The 17,341-nt window shown below is 47.6% G+C and overlaps 1 protein-coding gene across 11 annotated transcripts in view; it reads right to left on the reverse strand.

Annotated features, from left to right (window-relative positions):
- Positions 1 to 2,046: 2,046 nt before the first annotated feature.
- PPP1R12B (protein phosphatase 1 regulatory subunit 12B) overlaps positions 2,047 to 17,341 on the reverse strand; it is a 220,153-nt gene continuing 204,858 nt past the window's right edge. For 6 of the 11 annotated variants that reach the window (XM_086694641.1, XM_025920940.2, XM_025920942.2 and 3 more), the window contains 2 exons: positions 15,785 to 15,959; positions 2,047 to 9,773 (listed from right to left, as the gene is read on the reverse strand). In XM_086694641.1, coding sequence (XP_086550767.1) covers positions 15,825 to 15,959 — 135 coding nt within the window. In that variant the 3' untranslated portion in view covers positions 2,047 to 9,773; positions 15,785 to 15,824. The remainder of the gene's footprint in view (positions 9,774 to 15,784; positions 15,960 to 17,341) is intronic. The other 5 variants (XM_086694642.1, XM_025920941.2, XM_086694643.1 and 2 more) reach the window with 1 other exon arrangement.

Below are 17,341 nucleotides of genomic sequence, written 5' to 3' on the forward strand. Positions count from 1 at the left end.
GGGGGGAGGGGGCAGGCAGGAGCTGCCTCATGAGGGTGGGTGAGGGTGAGGGTCTGGCCTCTAGCCCAGCATCTTCCTTCAGGGAAGCAGTACAAGAGGCCTGAGACCCATTCTCTTCTTGGGGACGCACCCCATGATGGGTGGTGGGGCACACATACCCTCACGACAGCTTTCTGGGGGCAGGACTGTGGTGCTGGGGAATGCATTGTGGGAGGTTGAGGGATGGACCAGGCCCTTGATTTCTTTCCATGGGGGCTGGGCTTGGGGAACAGCCACAGTCTGAGCGCTACACAAGGAAGCTGGGCCTGGGGAAGGGGAATTTGAAGAGTGAGAATGTTTTTTTTTTAATGTGTTTCTTTTTGAAAGAGAGAGTGTGAGCGTGAGCGGGGGAGGGGCAGAGAGAGAGGGAGACATGGAATTGGAAGCAGGCTCCAGGCTCTGAGCTGTCAGCACAGAGCCCAACGCGGGGCTCGAACTCACAGACCGTGAGGTCATGACCTGAGCGGAAGTCGGACGCTTAACCGACTGAGCCACCCAGGCGCCCCAGGAAAATCTGTTTTGCAGAGTGTCCAGTTATCAAGAATGAGGACGCAGCAGGCCCGTGTTCACTCATATGCCTCTGCCTAGTTCAGTAGTTCAGTTCCGGTTTTTAAAAACAGAATGAAGTTTCAGTCTCCAAAACGAGTCTCTCAAGGTTTTACACAGGCTCACCACCCCCCCCCAAGAACCGGAAAGGGTTAAGCTCCTTCCTCAGTTCCCTCCACAGCCCGTGGCCCTGTCTCCTGGTCTTGAAGACCGGCGAGCCTCTGCCATTTTGTGAGCTTAGCCCAGGCTGAGATCCCAGCTCTGTGTAACGACAGCCAGGTGGGAGTGGGGCCTCCGGGCCCAGGCTAGGGCTGGCCGGTAAGGTCCAGGCACAGATCTGGTCTTGCTGCTTTAGTTCCTGAGCAGGGTAGGCTGGGTGGCCCAGTAAGGTGAGGGGCAGGAGCCTGCTCAGCCCAGGGACTGGGGATTTGTCCAAGGCGACTCTCCTGAGAACGTGAGCTCTCCGCCGTGGGCTCCCCTCTGAAGACTGGACCACTTGGCCGCTAGGGGATACTCCAGCTCTGCCTACCTCGGGTCCAGCAGGGGTGGGGTGGGGGGAGGGGTGGGGGCGGGAATCCAGAAAGAGAAAGGACACTTGCTGTTTAGAAGGCCCTCGCATCACACGCGCTGCTTTGCCTCTGTTTCGGGCCCCAGGGCAGGTCTGAACTCTTCAACCATGACATCATGTGTGTTTGTTCTGTTGCTGCTTGGGCTACAAGCAGCTGGGTGACAGCAAGGGAAAAGAATCTTTCCTCCCCGACTCCCTGTGCTTGCGCCAAGTCAGTGACCAGGGATTTCTGCTTGGCAGGATGCACAGGGCTGAGAAAGCCAGAGGCAGGGCTTGCTGGATGGAGAAACCAGACCCGAACGTTGGCCGAGCGAGGTCAGACCTGGCCTCCCACCTGCCAAGGCTGCCAGCGGGCCTGAGCAGCCTCCTCCCTGCGCATGGCTCCTTTGTTGGGAGCTTGGATTTAACCTCCGATAACCCCTAAGTTAGCTACCTTTGTAGTCTGAAGCTACAGAGTGGTTTTGGCTCTTTTGAGTCAGTGACCTAGGGAGGGCCATTATGTATGTGGCAGAGAGCTAAGGGTGAGAGCCGGGAGACCTCCAGGAGCCCAAGAAAGCTACCGCCTCTCTAGCCCTCTTTTGTCCATACGCAAGAGTGCATTAGTGTCCATCTAGCCTGCCTCCACACCTGTCAGTGAGCCTTGCTCTCTTCAAAGAAATAACCATATTTCTAGTCACTCGACACTGGGAATCTTGATTTCTTCTAATGGTTCTTTTGAACCTCCAATCTAGGCTTTTCCTGGGCCCGACTCCAGAGACCCTGCTCTCAAGGACAGTGATTCACTTGCGGCTCTTCCTGGGACAGAGGCAGGAGGGGGAAGCCCCCAAGTATTGGAAGGGGCTGCCCCAGATGGGAGATTCTATAAACCCATTTCCTGAACTGTGGAGACGTAGTCACAAAGTTAAAACACGGTTTTATTTACTCATTTATAAATATGGTTGTGTTTACAGGCATCATATAGATGTGAATATTATTATTCCCAAACTTTCAAACACAGAATACTTAATACTATATAATAACAACCAGTAAAACAAAATCATTCATCTCAGGGTTGAAAGGCCACTCAAAATTGCATAAAAATACATTCAATTCACAAAGCGAATCTGGCTCCCCTCCCTAAATGCCCCTAGCCCGCCCCAGGTGTATTTACAAGGGACTGAAATTAATCCACACAACTCAGCTGGAAACGTTACTTCTGGCGCTTGAACTGCGGTGGAAGTGAGGTCGGGAGTGAAGAGTGGAGTGAGTGGAGAAGAGACACAAAATTCAACCCTGAAAATGGGAGAGGCATGAAGACCCCAGAGTGGTTCTTATAAGCTCTTCTCGCCCCTATCTGATCAAGGTCAAGGCAGAGGAAGAACGGAGGGAGGGAAGCCATAAAGACAAAGGCTGAGTCTGAATGGCGTAAGTCCGTACATTCTCCGAGAGCAGGGAGTGCATGGGCAAAACATGTTCCCTCCCTCTTCAGGGAGATGATGGCCCTACTTAGGTGCCAGCTAGGTGGCAGGCCCGATCGTTCAAGGGCTCAAGGGACACTAACTAGAAGCAGAGTTATTGTGGATTTGTGCATCCTTCCAGAACCCTCTCCTACCCCTGCTGGTGTTCTGTGCTTGAGCCCCTACGTCCTTCTTCCTCTAATGGCTCATTATTTGGCCTTCTTCATCAGAGGACACACTGGGATCTGTCCCAGGCTTCAGTGGTGTGGGAGGGAGAAAAGGCAAGGTTAGATATGTTAAGGTGAGAGTCTAGTAAATGCTGACATCACATGTCCCTGTTCAGGATCTGCACTCATCCCCCAACTCTGGTTTTGTGGGACTTCAGAGGCTCAGACAGGCTCACTGCAGTCACTGTGCCTTTCCTGAATCTTCTCCTACAAGGCAGCAATGGGTGAAGTTTTCTTCTGAGAAGACACTCTGTCTCTAGCTGGAAATAGTCAAAACTCTCAGAACAAAAACTAGACATGGCTACCCATGGTCTCTCTGGCCAGTCTGTGGAGAAGTCGAACAGGCCCGCCATTCAAACCTCATTTCCGAGAGGCCATTAGCACAGCCAGGGACCTCTGAAACTAGAAGAGGCTGGTGGTGGTGGTAGTAGTTGTTGGCGTATGGAACTCCTCCAGGAATCATGGCTGATTTGTGGAATACCTCCTCCCCTAAGTACCATCAGCTCCAAGTGAGAAAAGCAAAGAACAAAGAATGGAGAAAGCTGAGAGAGGAAGGGTGAATGGTATGTTTTCCTGGGGGGAGGGGGAGAAGGACATAAGAGCACCCTCATGTTACTTTAAGGGGACACCCAAGAAGTTTATTGGAAGCGTGAGGGGGAAATTTGGAGAAATAACGGAAAGTATCACTCTGGAAGAATCACAGTCCAAAATGATAAGCAGATGGGAGAATGGCTCAGGGAGAAGTCCTTTAGGGGACTGGAAGGGCAGGGGGAAAGCAAAATATAAGAATGAACAGGACGATACACTTGGATCAAACTGGTTCATCAAGAATATGCCAGACTTCCTTCTGACAGCTCTGTGCTAGCAAATGTGCATGTGTATGCACACAGGCTAGAAGCCAGAGTGCTCTCCAAATTGTTAAACCTCTTTAGGTAAGATCATTCGTCAATTCATCACTCATCGGTGGTGCCTGTCTGTAAACACAGCCTCTTATTACAGTTCTTCCCGAGGAGGGGCTTCCGGGACACTGGGTTGCAAGCCACACTAGGTACAATTTGACGCTCACCCACAAATCTCAAAGGACAAGTGAATGCGTCTCTTCCCCTGTAGTCGTTGGCAGGCTAGTCAAGATTCTCGATTTGGTTTTTCTCCGTCCCCAGAGACCACCTCCTTCCCGAGTAGCTGTGACAATAACAGTTCCTGGGCAGCAGCGAAGTTGATCTGTTTTCCAATCTAATCAGAACACAAGCGATCAATAGCTGTTCCCTGATAGGGTCCACTGCTCCCAAGCAATGTCGATACCCATTAGGGAAGCTGATTAAAATCTGCGCTCCGCTGGGGGCCAAAGGATGAGGGCACCAGAGAGCCAGCACTCATTCCCCTGCTTGCGGCTCCGTGGCTCAGTGACCCCTTCCTCTGGGGCTGGCGGCCTCCACGCTGCTCTTTGTTCTGCCTTCTTCCCACCTTCCCACTGCAGCTCATGGCCACCTCCCCTTTCAGGGTCTCTGTCCTTCCACTCTGCTCACACCCGGTCCTGCAGGAGGCTTGTCAGGGCTGAGTGCTGTTCTATGCAATACGGCTGTGTGGACTTAGGGTCTAAAGCTTTTACTGCCCTGGTAGAGTGCTCCTGCAGACCTGCTTAAAGGAAGGACCATCGTGAACAGCACTGGAACGTCCTACTTCTAGTCCAGAATCCAGAGGAGCTCAACAGAACTAAAGGCTGAGGTTCTCACTGAGGAAAATTCTCTTGCTGCTACAGGGCAGAATTTAAGACTATGAGCAAGCTGGTGCTAAGCAGAAAGGCAATGTCTGCTCTTTGGATGTGAACGGCCATGTAGACCACATTCGAGAAGGTGGAGGAAAGGTAGGTGGAGGAAATCTATGAAGGAGCAGCTCTATTTCCTATTAAAACAATTTGTCCAAAGGCTGCCTGCAACAAATTGCTTTCTATCCATTTCCCCATGAGCTCCAATTTCCACCTCTGCAGGTTTTAATATTCTTACCCAGCCATTAGGAGGGAAAGCAATTGCCAACACCATTCAATTACCCTCAGTATTAAATTCACTTTCTAACAAGGATGAGAAGCCAACCTTGACTTGCTGATGTTAAAACAGTTTGAATCCAGAAGAAACCAAGAATTTTTGCCCTTGGAAAGAGCAAAAATTCTGAGTGTAAGAAATATTCTGAAATTCCTAGGTATAAACAAATCACGGAATCTGAAGCCTAGAAGGGATCTCAAGGATTATCAGTCCAACCACCATTTGCAGACAGGGAAGGTGCCTTTCCCAAGGTCCCAAGAGTTGGCCCTCGAATCTGATGTTCTGACTCCTAGGGGCTTATCCTTCATGTTGCCTTATTCTGCCCTCAAAGCTGTCTTGCTTATTGGGTCAGAGGAATCACATCCTTTGATGGGTTGAAATCTGCCTTAAAAACCAGCATGGAGGGGCGCCTGGGTGGCTCAGTCGGTTAAGTGTCCGACTTCGGCTCAGGTCATGATCTTGCAGTCTGTGAGTTCAAGCCCCGCGTCGGGCTCTGTGCTGACAACTCAGAGTCTGGAGCCTGTTTCAGATTCTGTGTCACCCTCTCTCTCTGACCCTCCCCCATTCATGCTCTGTCTCTCTCTGTCTCAAAAATAAATAAACGTTAAAAAAAAAAAAAAAACCAGCATGGAGACCAAGATCTGCAGTTACAGTTGGGCCTAGATTTGGGCAGGGACCACCAATAATTGACAACTGTGTGTCTAAAGTTAGGTGCAGTGTTAGCACAAACAACGGCCCCTGAGAATGGCTGGAAGAGGAGGACACCAGCCGGGGTCCATGTAGTGTGACGTCCTTAAGCTCTAGTGGAAATGGTGGCTCACTGGGTGGGGTGGAATTAGGTGTCCCCCCTGCCTATTGGCTCAGTTGCCGAATCCTTTACACACTTTCCCTTTTGTGGTGCAAAGCAGCCTGGAGGCCGAATAGCTGACAACACATTAAATAGTTCTCTCATGTCCATGCCGCTTCTGCTCACCTTGCACCCACCACCGCACACGGAGGGCACCCATGTTGCCAGGACCTTCTCCTGTGCCAGCGGCCGGGGCTGAAACGCTGGCCATTCTCGGAGGGGAGGCAGTGTATCTGTCTGTCTGGTGAGGAGAGGCTGCACTGGGGCCAGAAATCCAGAGACCGAACTAATTGCATGGCCTTGAGAGTTTCTTTTCTCATCTCTGGCTCAGTTAAAAGCCCCTGATAGCAAAACAGTTCACACACATTTTTGTGGGATTCATAGGCTGATACGTGGGGTTTCAGCCTTCTTGGAACTGCCCAATAAGCACGTTTTGTTTTGGGCAGGGAAAGCATGTGAAATGATCCAAACCAGAGATCTGAAGCCTCCTTCCACCAGTGGCCTCAGACAGCAATGCATGCATCTTGGTCTCAAACATGGAATGGGAGACAGGAAGGCCCAGAAGAGAAGAGAACACATCCTGCTGTTGGATAGGACACGGCAGGGAGGTTCCAGGAAATATCAAGTGAGACTGCCCAAAAGAGAATTCAGTGCACTGAATAAGCCCAGAGCAGGTCTATTCTGTAGATTCTTTCAAGGCAACACCCCAAGATTTGCATAACCCTGTTGCACTAGGGACCGGGACTGGGGTCAGAGGCCATCATGCCCAAGAGCTATCTGGAAAAGAATAAGCAGCCCTTGAAAGACAAATAGGCAACTTCAGCCAGAGAATCTCTGGAATGGCCAAACCATTACTCCCAAAGGTGTGGCTTGGTTTTGAAAAATATCAAATTAATGAGAACAGAGGATATAAAGCTCTACTGAGAACCTTCTCTTCCTCATTCTGATATTTCATGTTAAGACTAAAGTGACACAGCCGGGCCCCAAATTGTTGGCCAGACCGGCAGTATTCATGCAGCTTTGAGCTATCTGGGGTGCTCACGGGCATCCAAATCAGCAGGTTGAGGACAGAAGTTCTGTGGCCACCAGAGAGACCAACAGCACAAGAGAAGGGGGGCCTGCTGTGGCTGGCACCCAGGGTGCACAGCTGGTCATTAGGTCTCTAACCATCACTCCTGGGGCTTCCAGTCAATCCAACTGTGAAGAAAGGGTGTTTTATTTTCTGGAAAGGGACCAGAATTCAGAGTCTATCTGTCTAATAAAATTAATTGCATAGGAGAGAGTGCCTGAAATTACCTAGCGTGGTTTACACTTTCATGAGCTCTTGGCCATAGAATTCAATATTCCTGAGATTGAGAAGCTTGTTAATTTTTCATCACAAGGAAAACTTTTCTGGCAAGAAAAGGCATCTTTAATGTGAAAGGGCTGTGTGAAGCAGCAGGGGCATAACACCACCCTAAGAGTTTTTAGACTCTGTCCCACGCTTTTGAAAGACACAAACAGATCTGAGGGAACTCTCTGTAACCCCCTTTACCCTGTCTATCTAACGGAAGAGGGTCAAAATGTTTTCCTAATAATTCTTTTTCTGAGAAAGAGGCAGCAACCACCCCCATCCCTTGCCCAACGTCCAGGATGTGCCAGGAGAACCAATTACTCAACACCTTGTGTTGATTTCCCCTCTCCCTAGAATGAAGGAGACGTTTATAGTGGAAGCGAGGAAACATTTTACTCTAATTTAGCATTCCCTGAGAACTGAGTGCACAGCGCTCCCATGATCATACAAAATCCTCATCAGTAGCAGCTTCTCTTGGAAAATAGTTGGAAATGGAAGAGAGACTTCTGTATACTCTAAAAATGGGGTTTTGCCAGGGGAGACATATTTCCTATTTTGGAATTAGGATCTTGAATTATAGCCTCTGGTTTAAAGAGCATGTAATGTTTCAAAGAGCCATGGAGAACTATATTGTCATTTTCTGGAAAGAAATAAAAAATGGACAGAGGTAGTATATGTTAAGAGAATGGATCACTCAAAGCGCTGAATATCACGGGCAGCTCTAAAATGAGGAGAATTTAAATGACTTGCACACTCAAAATAAACGAACCAAGGGAGAATACCGATAAAGAGCAAATACGTTGAGTATTAATATTGGGTCATCACCAAGGACCAATGGTTTAATTTTGTGCTAATGGAGTATCTGTCCAGGTCTGGGCATATTTTAAAAGGCTGTTTTTTTCCAAGAGACGACAGACGAGATGTGACAGACAGGAAAAGTATGCCATGTGGGGAGTGCCCCAAAGGACTGGGGAAACATCAGCTGGAAGTAAGGTTAAGGGGAGATCCCCGCCTCCACATATCTGAAGGGTTGTCACATCAAAGGGCAGTACTGGACAATGTGGAGAATCCACAGGCAGACCTTAACTCATGTTAGGAAAAACTTTCTGGTTATCAGAGTTGCCCAACTTCCAAGGATTAAGTGCACAGCCACCAGGGAACACCTGACCGTGGTATGTGTGTGTGTGTGTGGGGGGGGGTTCCCTGTGACACAACAATGGAAAGCTCCATCATACGATCTCTGGGCTTTGCCAAAGATTCCATGACTCTCATGAATGGGTTGGAAGGATCTCATCACTTTCAACCTCTGTTAAGAAGTCATTGTTCCTGCTGGCTTCTAAGGAAACAAAGGTCTCTCCCCTAAATCTAGCCACCAGAAACAGTCACATTCACCACCATTATCACAGCACGATGGGCTGCCATCTTCTACCTTCTTTGTCACGAGGCTGCAAGTGTCGCCAGCTACTCTACTTTACACCATATATGTCTTTCCAACCTGCTTTCACTCCCTAGTCTACCTCCCATCAATCTACCCTCCTCAGCTCTCATGCCTCCTTGCGAGGACTTCCTTTTTCATTAGGAGCAGGTGCCAGAGTGAAGAGAGGAAAACAAGGTCAAAAGGAGGTGAGGCGGAATGGGGTGTTCAGAGCCCAGATTTTCTACTAAAGAAACTCACTGTGTAGGGAAAACACGTAGGAGATGAGAACAGTGGGCTGACATTTATGCCATGGTCTGGCTTTTCAGCGAGAAGGCCGGTGGTGCTGCCACCAAGGCAATTCTTCTGGTCTCCAGAGTGCCCCAGGAGAAATGACTTTCCATAATGGCCAAAGGCAAGGGAGGTCAGATGCTCCATTCTAGCTTTTACACCATGTGGTGAGGTGGTGGAGGGGAGACAGAAAGAAAAATAAAAGGACAGAAAGGAAAGGAATAAATGAAGCCAGGGTCATCTGAGCCCTGGGGAAGGGGACGAGGCATGAGGGAGGAGTAGGAGTTAAGACTAGTCAGGGATGTTCCTGGGTTGTTGATAGAAAAAGTAACAGTAACACCAGCAAGGAGTTAGAGAAAAGTCAGTTCCTGAGGTGAAGACTAGCAGAGACCTTCAATGCAGAGTCACTGTCACCTTGAATCTAATGGAGACACAGCTCCAGAAGCTGCCGGATGACTTTGCCAACATCCTGTTTCTCTTGGCATCCCAGACAGGATCCTGGAGTGGCCACCATAAGACTCACCTATATCAGAGGACACTGGAAGAGCGTGAAAGGCTGTGGGGTACTGGTTTGGGTAGAGGCCTTACATGTTTGGACCAAATCCAATGTGGACAAGTAGCTGAGCAGCAGGAAGTTGGGGTCCACAGCTGAGCCTGGTGTACTCCCCAAGGCCTTCTCCAGATGGCTCGAATGGTTCCAATTATCACAATCATGCTTCAATTAAAACTGTCATAAAACTCAGGGGGTGGGGGTATAGGAGGAACAGGGCACTGAGAGTGCAGAGGAAATGTACAGTGCACAGAAGGTGACTGGAAGAGGGGCAGAAAGAAGTGGTCCTTCCACCAAAACATTCACTTCTTTTGGTTGGAAGACAATGGCTGGAAAAGAGGCATGGGGGCAGCAAATGCCGTCCTATCCCTCCTAAATCTGGAGCCTAGTCTATTTGGACAGTTTGCTGATGACTCTGATGAGGGCACCATTTTCATCTTTCAGCCTCTGGTTGTCGGATTTCAGTTCTGTTAACACCTGTAGGTGACAGAGGGAAAGGTGTGTTAGAGCTTGGCATGATCAACTCCTCTACCCTCCCTGACCAGACCAGGCCAGCCCAGTGGGCGGGGCCTTTGGAGGCAGCTGATACAGTGAAGTGCCACCATGCCTTCTCCCAGGGATGAACTTCCCCTGAATCTTCCTACTTATTGAGTTGGTGATGCTCATATTAAGGGAGACCACAGCCCCTCCATCTTTTGAACTAGCATATTTAGCAGTATCTTATTTCTTTGTATGCAGGCTTCATGTTCCGCACCGCGTATCCTTTCATTCTCCTGAATCAGTAACTGTTTTCATTGGTTCGTGCCCTTGAACTCACTTCAAGTCTGGAGAAACTGGGGAGAATGCCAAAGTGAGCTGCTAGGGGCACAGGGAAGAAATTTAGAAAGGAGCATTGGGTCAACTAAAAGAGTCAAAGACAGACACTGCTCCACACCGCATCAAAAATAGGAATGCAGGGGAGAGGGGGCACAACTCGGCTTTCTGTCACACCCACAGGATGATTTAAGGTCCTCCTTCTAGTGCCTTCTGTGATAAAAGCCACCAAAATTCTTGCTGGTCATACTACATGTATCCACTTTCAACCACTAAAGCCAGGGGGCTTACAGATTTGGCCATCACAGAGCTGTGAAGCACAATGAGTGGTGGTATATGTTTAATAATCCTTGCCCAAAGCTCCCCAGTGGTAGTTACCAAGGGATACCAGGGTGCCTTATTAGCAATTTTAGGAAATGGTGTTACAAATCCAGGAAACAGGTGCTTTGGGGGATGGGGGAATAGAGGTTTCAATTCTATTGCAAAACAAAGAAAAATAGCAGCCTTTGTTTTCAATCTTTGCAAAACAAAGGCAAAATAGCAGCCCCAAGCCCCAGTCTGGATATCCAAGTCTTTATATTGTAAACAGGCACTCTGACAGGTATGTGCCGCATCTAAAAACCATAATGGGATGTTGATGAGGATGTAGTTTATGTGCGGGCCCTGGTGGCAGTTTAGGGAGACTTAGGTTAGAGGGTAAGCACATCTTCACTGTGAAGGCTACAAAAATCCACATCTATTCGATACAAAAGTGCTTTGATTGATTCGTCATCAAACCAGTGGGACTCCTGCAGCAGGTGAGGTCTCTAGTAAAGGATGGCCTGGGCTCAGGTGTCATGAGGCCAGTTTCCTTCTAGTTCTGGCTCTGCTATTAACCGCTTAGGGGATCTGACTGTACCTCAAGAAATAGAATTTTCGTTTCTTCAATCTCTTACGGAGGATGTAGATTAAATGATACAAATACATATGTGTATGCGCACATATTTGTATCACAGAGACGAAAGGATTTGTATTAATGGAACAAAAAGAAAACAGTATTGAATATCCATACTGTGGAAGGCACTGGACCAGAGGCTCTCACTCCCATGGTCTCATTAGTACCTCATGAGTCTGTGATACAGTTGCTATCCTTATGTCTACAAATGAGGAAATGAAGAATTTCGTAACTAGTCCAAAGTACCCAGCTATTAATTTTTTTTTTTTTTTCAACGTTTATTTATTTTTGGGACAGAGAGAGAGACAGAGCATGAACGGGGGAGGGGCAGAGAGAGAGGGAGACACAGAATCGGAAACAGGCTCCAGGCTCTGAGCCATCAGCCCAGAGCCCGACGCGGGGCTCGAACTCACGGACCGTGAGATCGTGACCTGGCTGAAGTCGGACACTTAACCGACTGCGCCACCCAGGCGCCCCAGTACCCAGCTATTAAATGGCAAAGCTGATACTGAGCCCCTGTGTGCCTGATTCCGAAGATTATTCTTTCATAACAGAGGTCACGTGGGGGTGGAAAACAAAACACCAGAAGCCCAGAAATTCCAGCACTGTCACTGTCATTAACAATCTCTATTACTTTAAGCAAACTCAATTTCTCTGAGTTTCCAGTTTTGTGTCTAAAAAGAACAATCATTTCTGCCCCAGTCGCTCATCAAGCAGGGACTCTGTGAGGGCCCCAGGAGGTCCTGGATGTGAAGTGTGCTAATATACATAATGTGCTCTGCGGCACTCAGGACTCCAACTACCATATGAGTCCTCCCACGAATATGGGATGGCAAACAGCTAAACTACAAATCTTACTAAAAAGACTTTCATCCAGAAAATATCAAAATAAAGTTTTGGTCCTCTGACCCTACCTCTCCAACCTCCAATCTAATCAAAGCTGCTCTGGCTGCTCTCCTCCGTGCCTCTATCCCTGTGGCCTTGACTACCAGAACTCAGTGCTAGGAAACTCATTCCAAGAAGACTTTTAGAAAAAATCAGCCAGGATGGCCTCACAATGCTTTACCTTCCCATCTGCTCTCCAATGGCCCCATCCTGGGTCCTGCAGCCTGGGTATCAATGAGACTCTGAAAGTCATATTTCCATAATAGGATTCCATAGGTGGGGGTGGGGGTAGGGAGGGTACGGGGAGAAGCTATACATATCAATAGATTTCATTTCCCTGCCAGCAGCCCATCAAATCAGAACTGAGCTGACCCCTCCCTGCTTTTTAAATGTATAAACAACTCGTTGAACCTTGATGATTTATTTCCGCGTTAAGAACTCAATTCTTAAAAAAAAAAAAAAAAAAAAAATTGGACAAGGCAATTTCCCAGCTGCAATATACTACAACTGACATCTTGAGGGAGTGTCAAAAAGTCCAAGAAGTGGAATGTAGAAATCAAGGAGTCGGGGGGGGGGGGGGGGGGGAGTCTCATAAACTTGACTCTCAAAAGAGAGAGGAGGAAATGAGCAGTGTTATCTGATATTCACTTGAAGTTAAAGAATGATTAAATAAGAACACATGTGGAAGCACTGTACAAGTATGAGGTTTAACAAAGCTTTATCATTTCAACCCCCTGGATGTCAGCTTTCTTAATTTTTTTTTCTTTCCTCTTTCTTTCTTTTTCTCTTTCTTTCTTTCTTTCTTTCTTTCTTTCTTTCTTTCTTTCTTTCTTTCTCTTTTCTTTCTTTCTTTTAATTTACATCCAAGTTAGCATATAGTGCAACAATGATTTCAGGGGTAGATTCCTGAATGCCCCTTACCCATTTAGTCCATCCCCCCTCCCACAACCCCTCCAGGAACCCTCTGTTTGTTCTCCATATTTAAGAGGCTCTTATGTTTTGTCCCCGTCCCTGTTTTTATATTATTTTTGCTTCCCTTCCCTATGTTCGTCTGTTTTGTCTTTTAAAGCCCTCATATGAGTGAAGTGATATGATATTTGCCTTTCTCTAATTTTGCTTCGCATAATACCCTCTAGTTCCATCTACCAGCTTTCTAATTTCTAAATTTCCAGTTTATCATAGTTTGACAGTAAGTTATCTTGGGCAAATAAAATTATGTACATGTGTTTTCCCAAATATTACTTCACACAGCCTTCGATGAGGAATGTGTTGAAGAGGGAGAGGATATAAGGGTCTGAGACCCAGGGCAAGGCTAGCTGAAGGCTGACGGGGGCTCAGAAGGCGCTGTGCCCAGGCTGCTTTGCTTCTGACTACTCGGGAAGTGGGAAGGAAGTCCGTCCCACTGCTCACATTCTGTTGGAAGTAGCCTGTACTGCACACCGAAGCAAGATGATTCCCCTAGTGGATTATTAACAAAACAAAACAAAAACAAAAAACAAAAAAAGGCAGGGCCAACTCTCTGGACCACACTGTCAGTTTGGCTGAGTTATCCAATCTTTCCTTCTGGTAGGGGTCAGCAAGCGTTTTCTGTAAAGGTCCAGATAATAAATATCTCAGGGTTTGCAAGCCACATGGTCTCTGCTCCAACTATTCAACTCTGCTCTTGTAGCACAAAAGTACTTATGAACATAAGGTTAAGATATAAACAAATGAGCATGGCTCAGTTCCAATGAAACTGTTTTTGGACACCAAGATTTGATTCCATGTATTTTCATGTGTCGTGAAATATTATCCTTTTTCTTTTTTCCGCCAAGTGTTTGTATGGCTCACGGGCATACTGATGGGCCACAGTCTGCTGACCTGTTACAGAAGGTCATATACTATGTAACAGTTTCTTTAAGCGGTGAAAGCTTTTGGGAGGTAAATGGCTGTTTGGAAGTGAACCTCCACCAGGGAAGTCAAGAGTGCTGAGGAAGCAGAATGTCCTTCATCCTTTAGCTGCAATGGTGGGGCCACACTGTCGTTGTTTAATAGACTCTTGCACTGTTTAGGCCATATGCTTAACAAATGGCTAAAACTCTGTGCCAAATATGCAGACAGCTAATGTCACAGTGGTTGAGGGCTTGGGTTCTGGAACTGACCTATTTGGTTTGAATTTTGGTTCTACCACTTACTCTTTGAGTGACCCTGGGCAGGTTATTCAAACTATAATTCGTTTTTCCCCCATATGTAAAATGATTGTTCTGGGGAATAAGTGAGAAAAAGCATATAAAGTGCTATGCATGGGCCTTAACAAATGACAAATGTTAACTTTACTCACTGCTGAAAGCACAGATCTAGTTTTGCCCTCTATCCTATACTATCTTGCACAAAGAAGGAACTAAAAATAACTGGGACATCTTCTGTGGGTCCCTTGTTCACCCCCATCAAATTTTCCCATAATCCTGAGGCTTATCTTAAAGCACGGAGTTTGGACCTTACAGGGCACTCAGTAAGTAGGGTAACTAAGCCGCTTGGTGTGCCAGGCCGTGGTATCCCTGCCCTTTCAATTTTCTTTGTGTGTGTGACAGCAGCTACAGCAGGATATTAGCCCAGCCCTTATGGCACTTTGGGTGCTGCAGATCTAGTGGGTATTAGTTGCCAGCTACTGACCCTGAAGGCACAAGCGAATAGGCAGAGAAAAGAACAGGTGTTGGTCAGGACTAATTAGACTGTTGCTGAAAATTAAAAACTCATTTCAGGGGGTGAAACTGCTCAGCAGTGGTGACCCCATCACACCATCGTTGGGCAGGAAAACAAGTGATCTGTGAGCTTGTCTTTCAGACCGACATCCAGAGAAAGGCTCCAGTTTACCAAACAAATTTTTTTGGTTCTCGGTTGAAAATAAATCCCCGCTCTCTGCTCCACTGACTGTCATCAACTTTGCAAAGCTACCCCCATTAGGGAAGGTCTCGCTGTGTGAGGGTCTCATTTATAAAAGCTGTGTTCTGCCTCACAGCCCACACACTGGCTAGGGGTGGGGTTGAGGGACACATCCCTAAGGCACCGAGATTTGTGGCAGGGATCAGAGTGCTGCCTCCCGAGAGGGGGAAGAAAGCAAAGATTACTGCAGAAGGGAGGCAAAGAATGCCTAACCAGTTCTACTCAAATGGTGGGATGGGCGGTGATTTTGCTGGTCATGGAGCTCTAGCCTTCAGTGCTAGTCGTCCCCATCCAGCGTGCTGTCAGATGCGAAGACTTAGTTCTGTCTGGTATCCAAAGGGCCATTTTCAATCCTGGTTTCACAAAAGAATCAACAATGGAGGCTTGAAAAAATATTGATGTCTGGGTCTCAACCTGGACCGCTGATTTTTGGGGGAGTGGGGGTGGGCCCAGACACTACATACAGCAAAAGCTCCCAGCCCAGGTTGAGAGCGCCTGCCTTTGCTTACCCCAGGCCCAGCTACATTTGGGAGTCTAGGACCAACCCCAACTGCTCTAGTGATCAGGTTGCACTTGGGCTGCTGCTGAGAAAGTTCAATCTCAATTTGGCAATGACCCCACCAAAGAAATCTGTATATACACACAGGTACGTGCATACGTATGTGTATATCCATGTGTAGCCAAGTAAGCGAATCCATATTCAGTCTCCAGGGGAGGAAAAGGTGATGTGGTGATCTTACCAAAAGGACCACCAGCCAAGGCAAGGTTTCCCCCACTGCCTCCCTTGACCTCAGCTATTATGTCCCACTCTGTTTCTCAGTCCTGGCTCTTTCCATTTCCAGATGACCGACCTTTGTAGGCACTCGCATATGGCGGCTTGGATGGAGGGGGATGAGCACAGGGCTTCTGGGCCCAACAAGAAGACTGAACGTGCCTGGAGTGGTGGAGGAGGAAAGTGAGGTGGAGAAGAGGGGCAAGAACTAGAGCTCCTGGGTATCCGAGGACTCGACGGACTCCGAGAGTCGGGCCACAACTCGGGTCAGGGCCCTGTTCTCAGCCTGCAGTTGCTCGTTCATCTGCTTCAAGGTTTGAATCTGTTTTAGCTGGTGGAGGTTCTGTAGAGTGAAACATGGAGGGGACAGACACACAAGAGAGAGAGAGAGACAAGACAGACCAGAGGAGATAAAAGTAGGACAAAGAAATCACGTGACTTTCTGTTTTTGTTTTTAGTTGGCATGCAAGAAAGGAAATGAGAAAGGCAGGAGTAATGGTGGGGGTGGGAGGAGGGATAATGGAGAGAAGCACCAACGAGGGGGAGAGCCGGGCCTATGATTCCTGGCTAAGGTCTCACTATGTTGAAGATCAGCCATCTGAATACAACCACCAGGCTCTCAAATAGCACATCTGGATGGCTTTTGAGAAGGACAGCCCACCATGTGGCTTGGGGCCTTCTCAACAGGTTTAACATGGCTGAGCCATAGCCTTGGGGCCCCTTCTTCATCATCATTGGGACCTGGAGTTCAGGACTCGGTGTGTTCCCAAATCCAGCTACTGCCCTTTTCTTTCTCCCTCCTCTTATCTTGGCCCCCTACTCCTACTTGTTCTCTTTCTGGGTCCTTCTCTTACCTCATTTATTTTTTTAATTTAAGAAATAAAACAAGGAAAATAAAAGAGGGGCTGTTGTTCAAGAGTTTTCTGTACAAGGCATGTACTGTTTAGGAGGGTGAAGTGGCACATACCAAGATAAACCAGCAGCTGTCAGGTGGTCCTCTAACCTGTTTTGTGGGATGCTTCACTAACCCTGCTAGCTCTCCACTGCAGTCTGGAAGCTTGTTCCAGGACCCAAGAACTGCCAACCCACCTTTGACCTGCCGTACGACTACCTGCAACACGAAATTCACAGCTAACTGTGCTCTCTTTGTCCCAGCTCATGAAGAGGCTGGGAGCTGCTTCAAAGTGTTCACATACAGATTCATCCTCTGAAAATCACAGTTGTACACAAAAGTTGGAGAAATCATAAATGCCCATGATAACGGAATTGGTTGGACTGATGTACTAGTCCAGACTTCACTATTTGTAAGTGTTGCAAATGGAACAGAACAACCAGCCCCCAGATATTTTTCCTAACACCTCGTATCCTCTAAAGGACCTAAAGACTTCAATAAATGGCATTATATCATAGGCCTGCTTACTGTCACTTGTCCTTTCCTAAGTGGTCATCTGGACTGACCCTGTAACTGAGACCATCAGCTCTTTGGGAGGAGGAAAATGATTTCATTATGCAAATGGAGCTTCACAGAGGAAGGTGAAAAATCCTGTGGGTCACAGTGACTACGAACCAGAGAGAAGTCTCTCGTACCCACACAGATGTGAAGGACAGAAATGAAGGATTAGTGGAGTTATAGTTGGAAGTGAAGAAGCAAGAAAATGAAAGGTAGCATGAAGGGGAAAAAACAGTGAAAAGGAAAAACAAGCAGAGACAAACTGCTCAATAGCT

Source organism: Puma concolor, chromosome E4, assembly GCF_028749965.1.
Source record: "Puma concolor isolate L17-30 chromosome E4, mPumCon1.1.hap2, whole genome shotgun sequence".
NCBI classification, from domain to species: domain Eukaryota; kingdom Metazoa; phylum Chordata; class Mammalia; order Carnivora; family Felidae; genus Puma; species Puma concolor.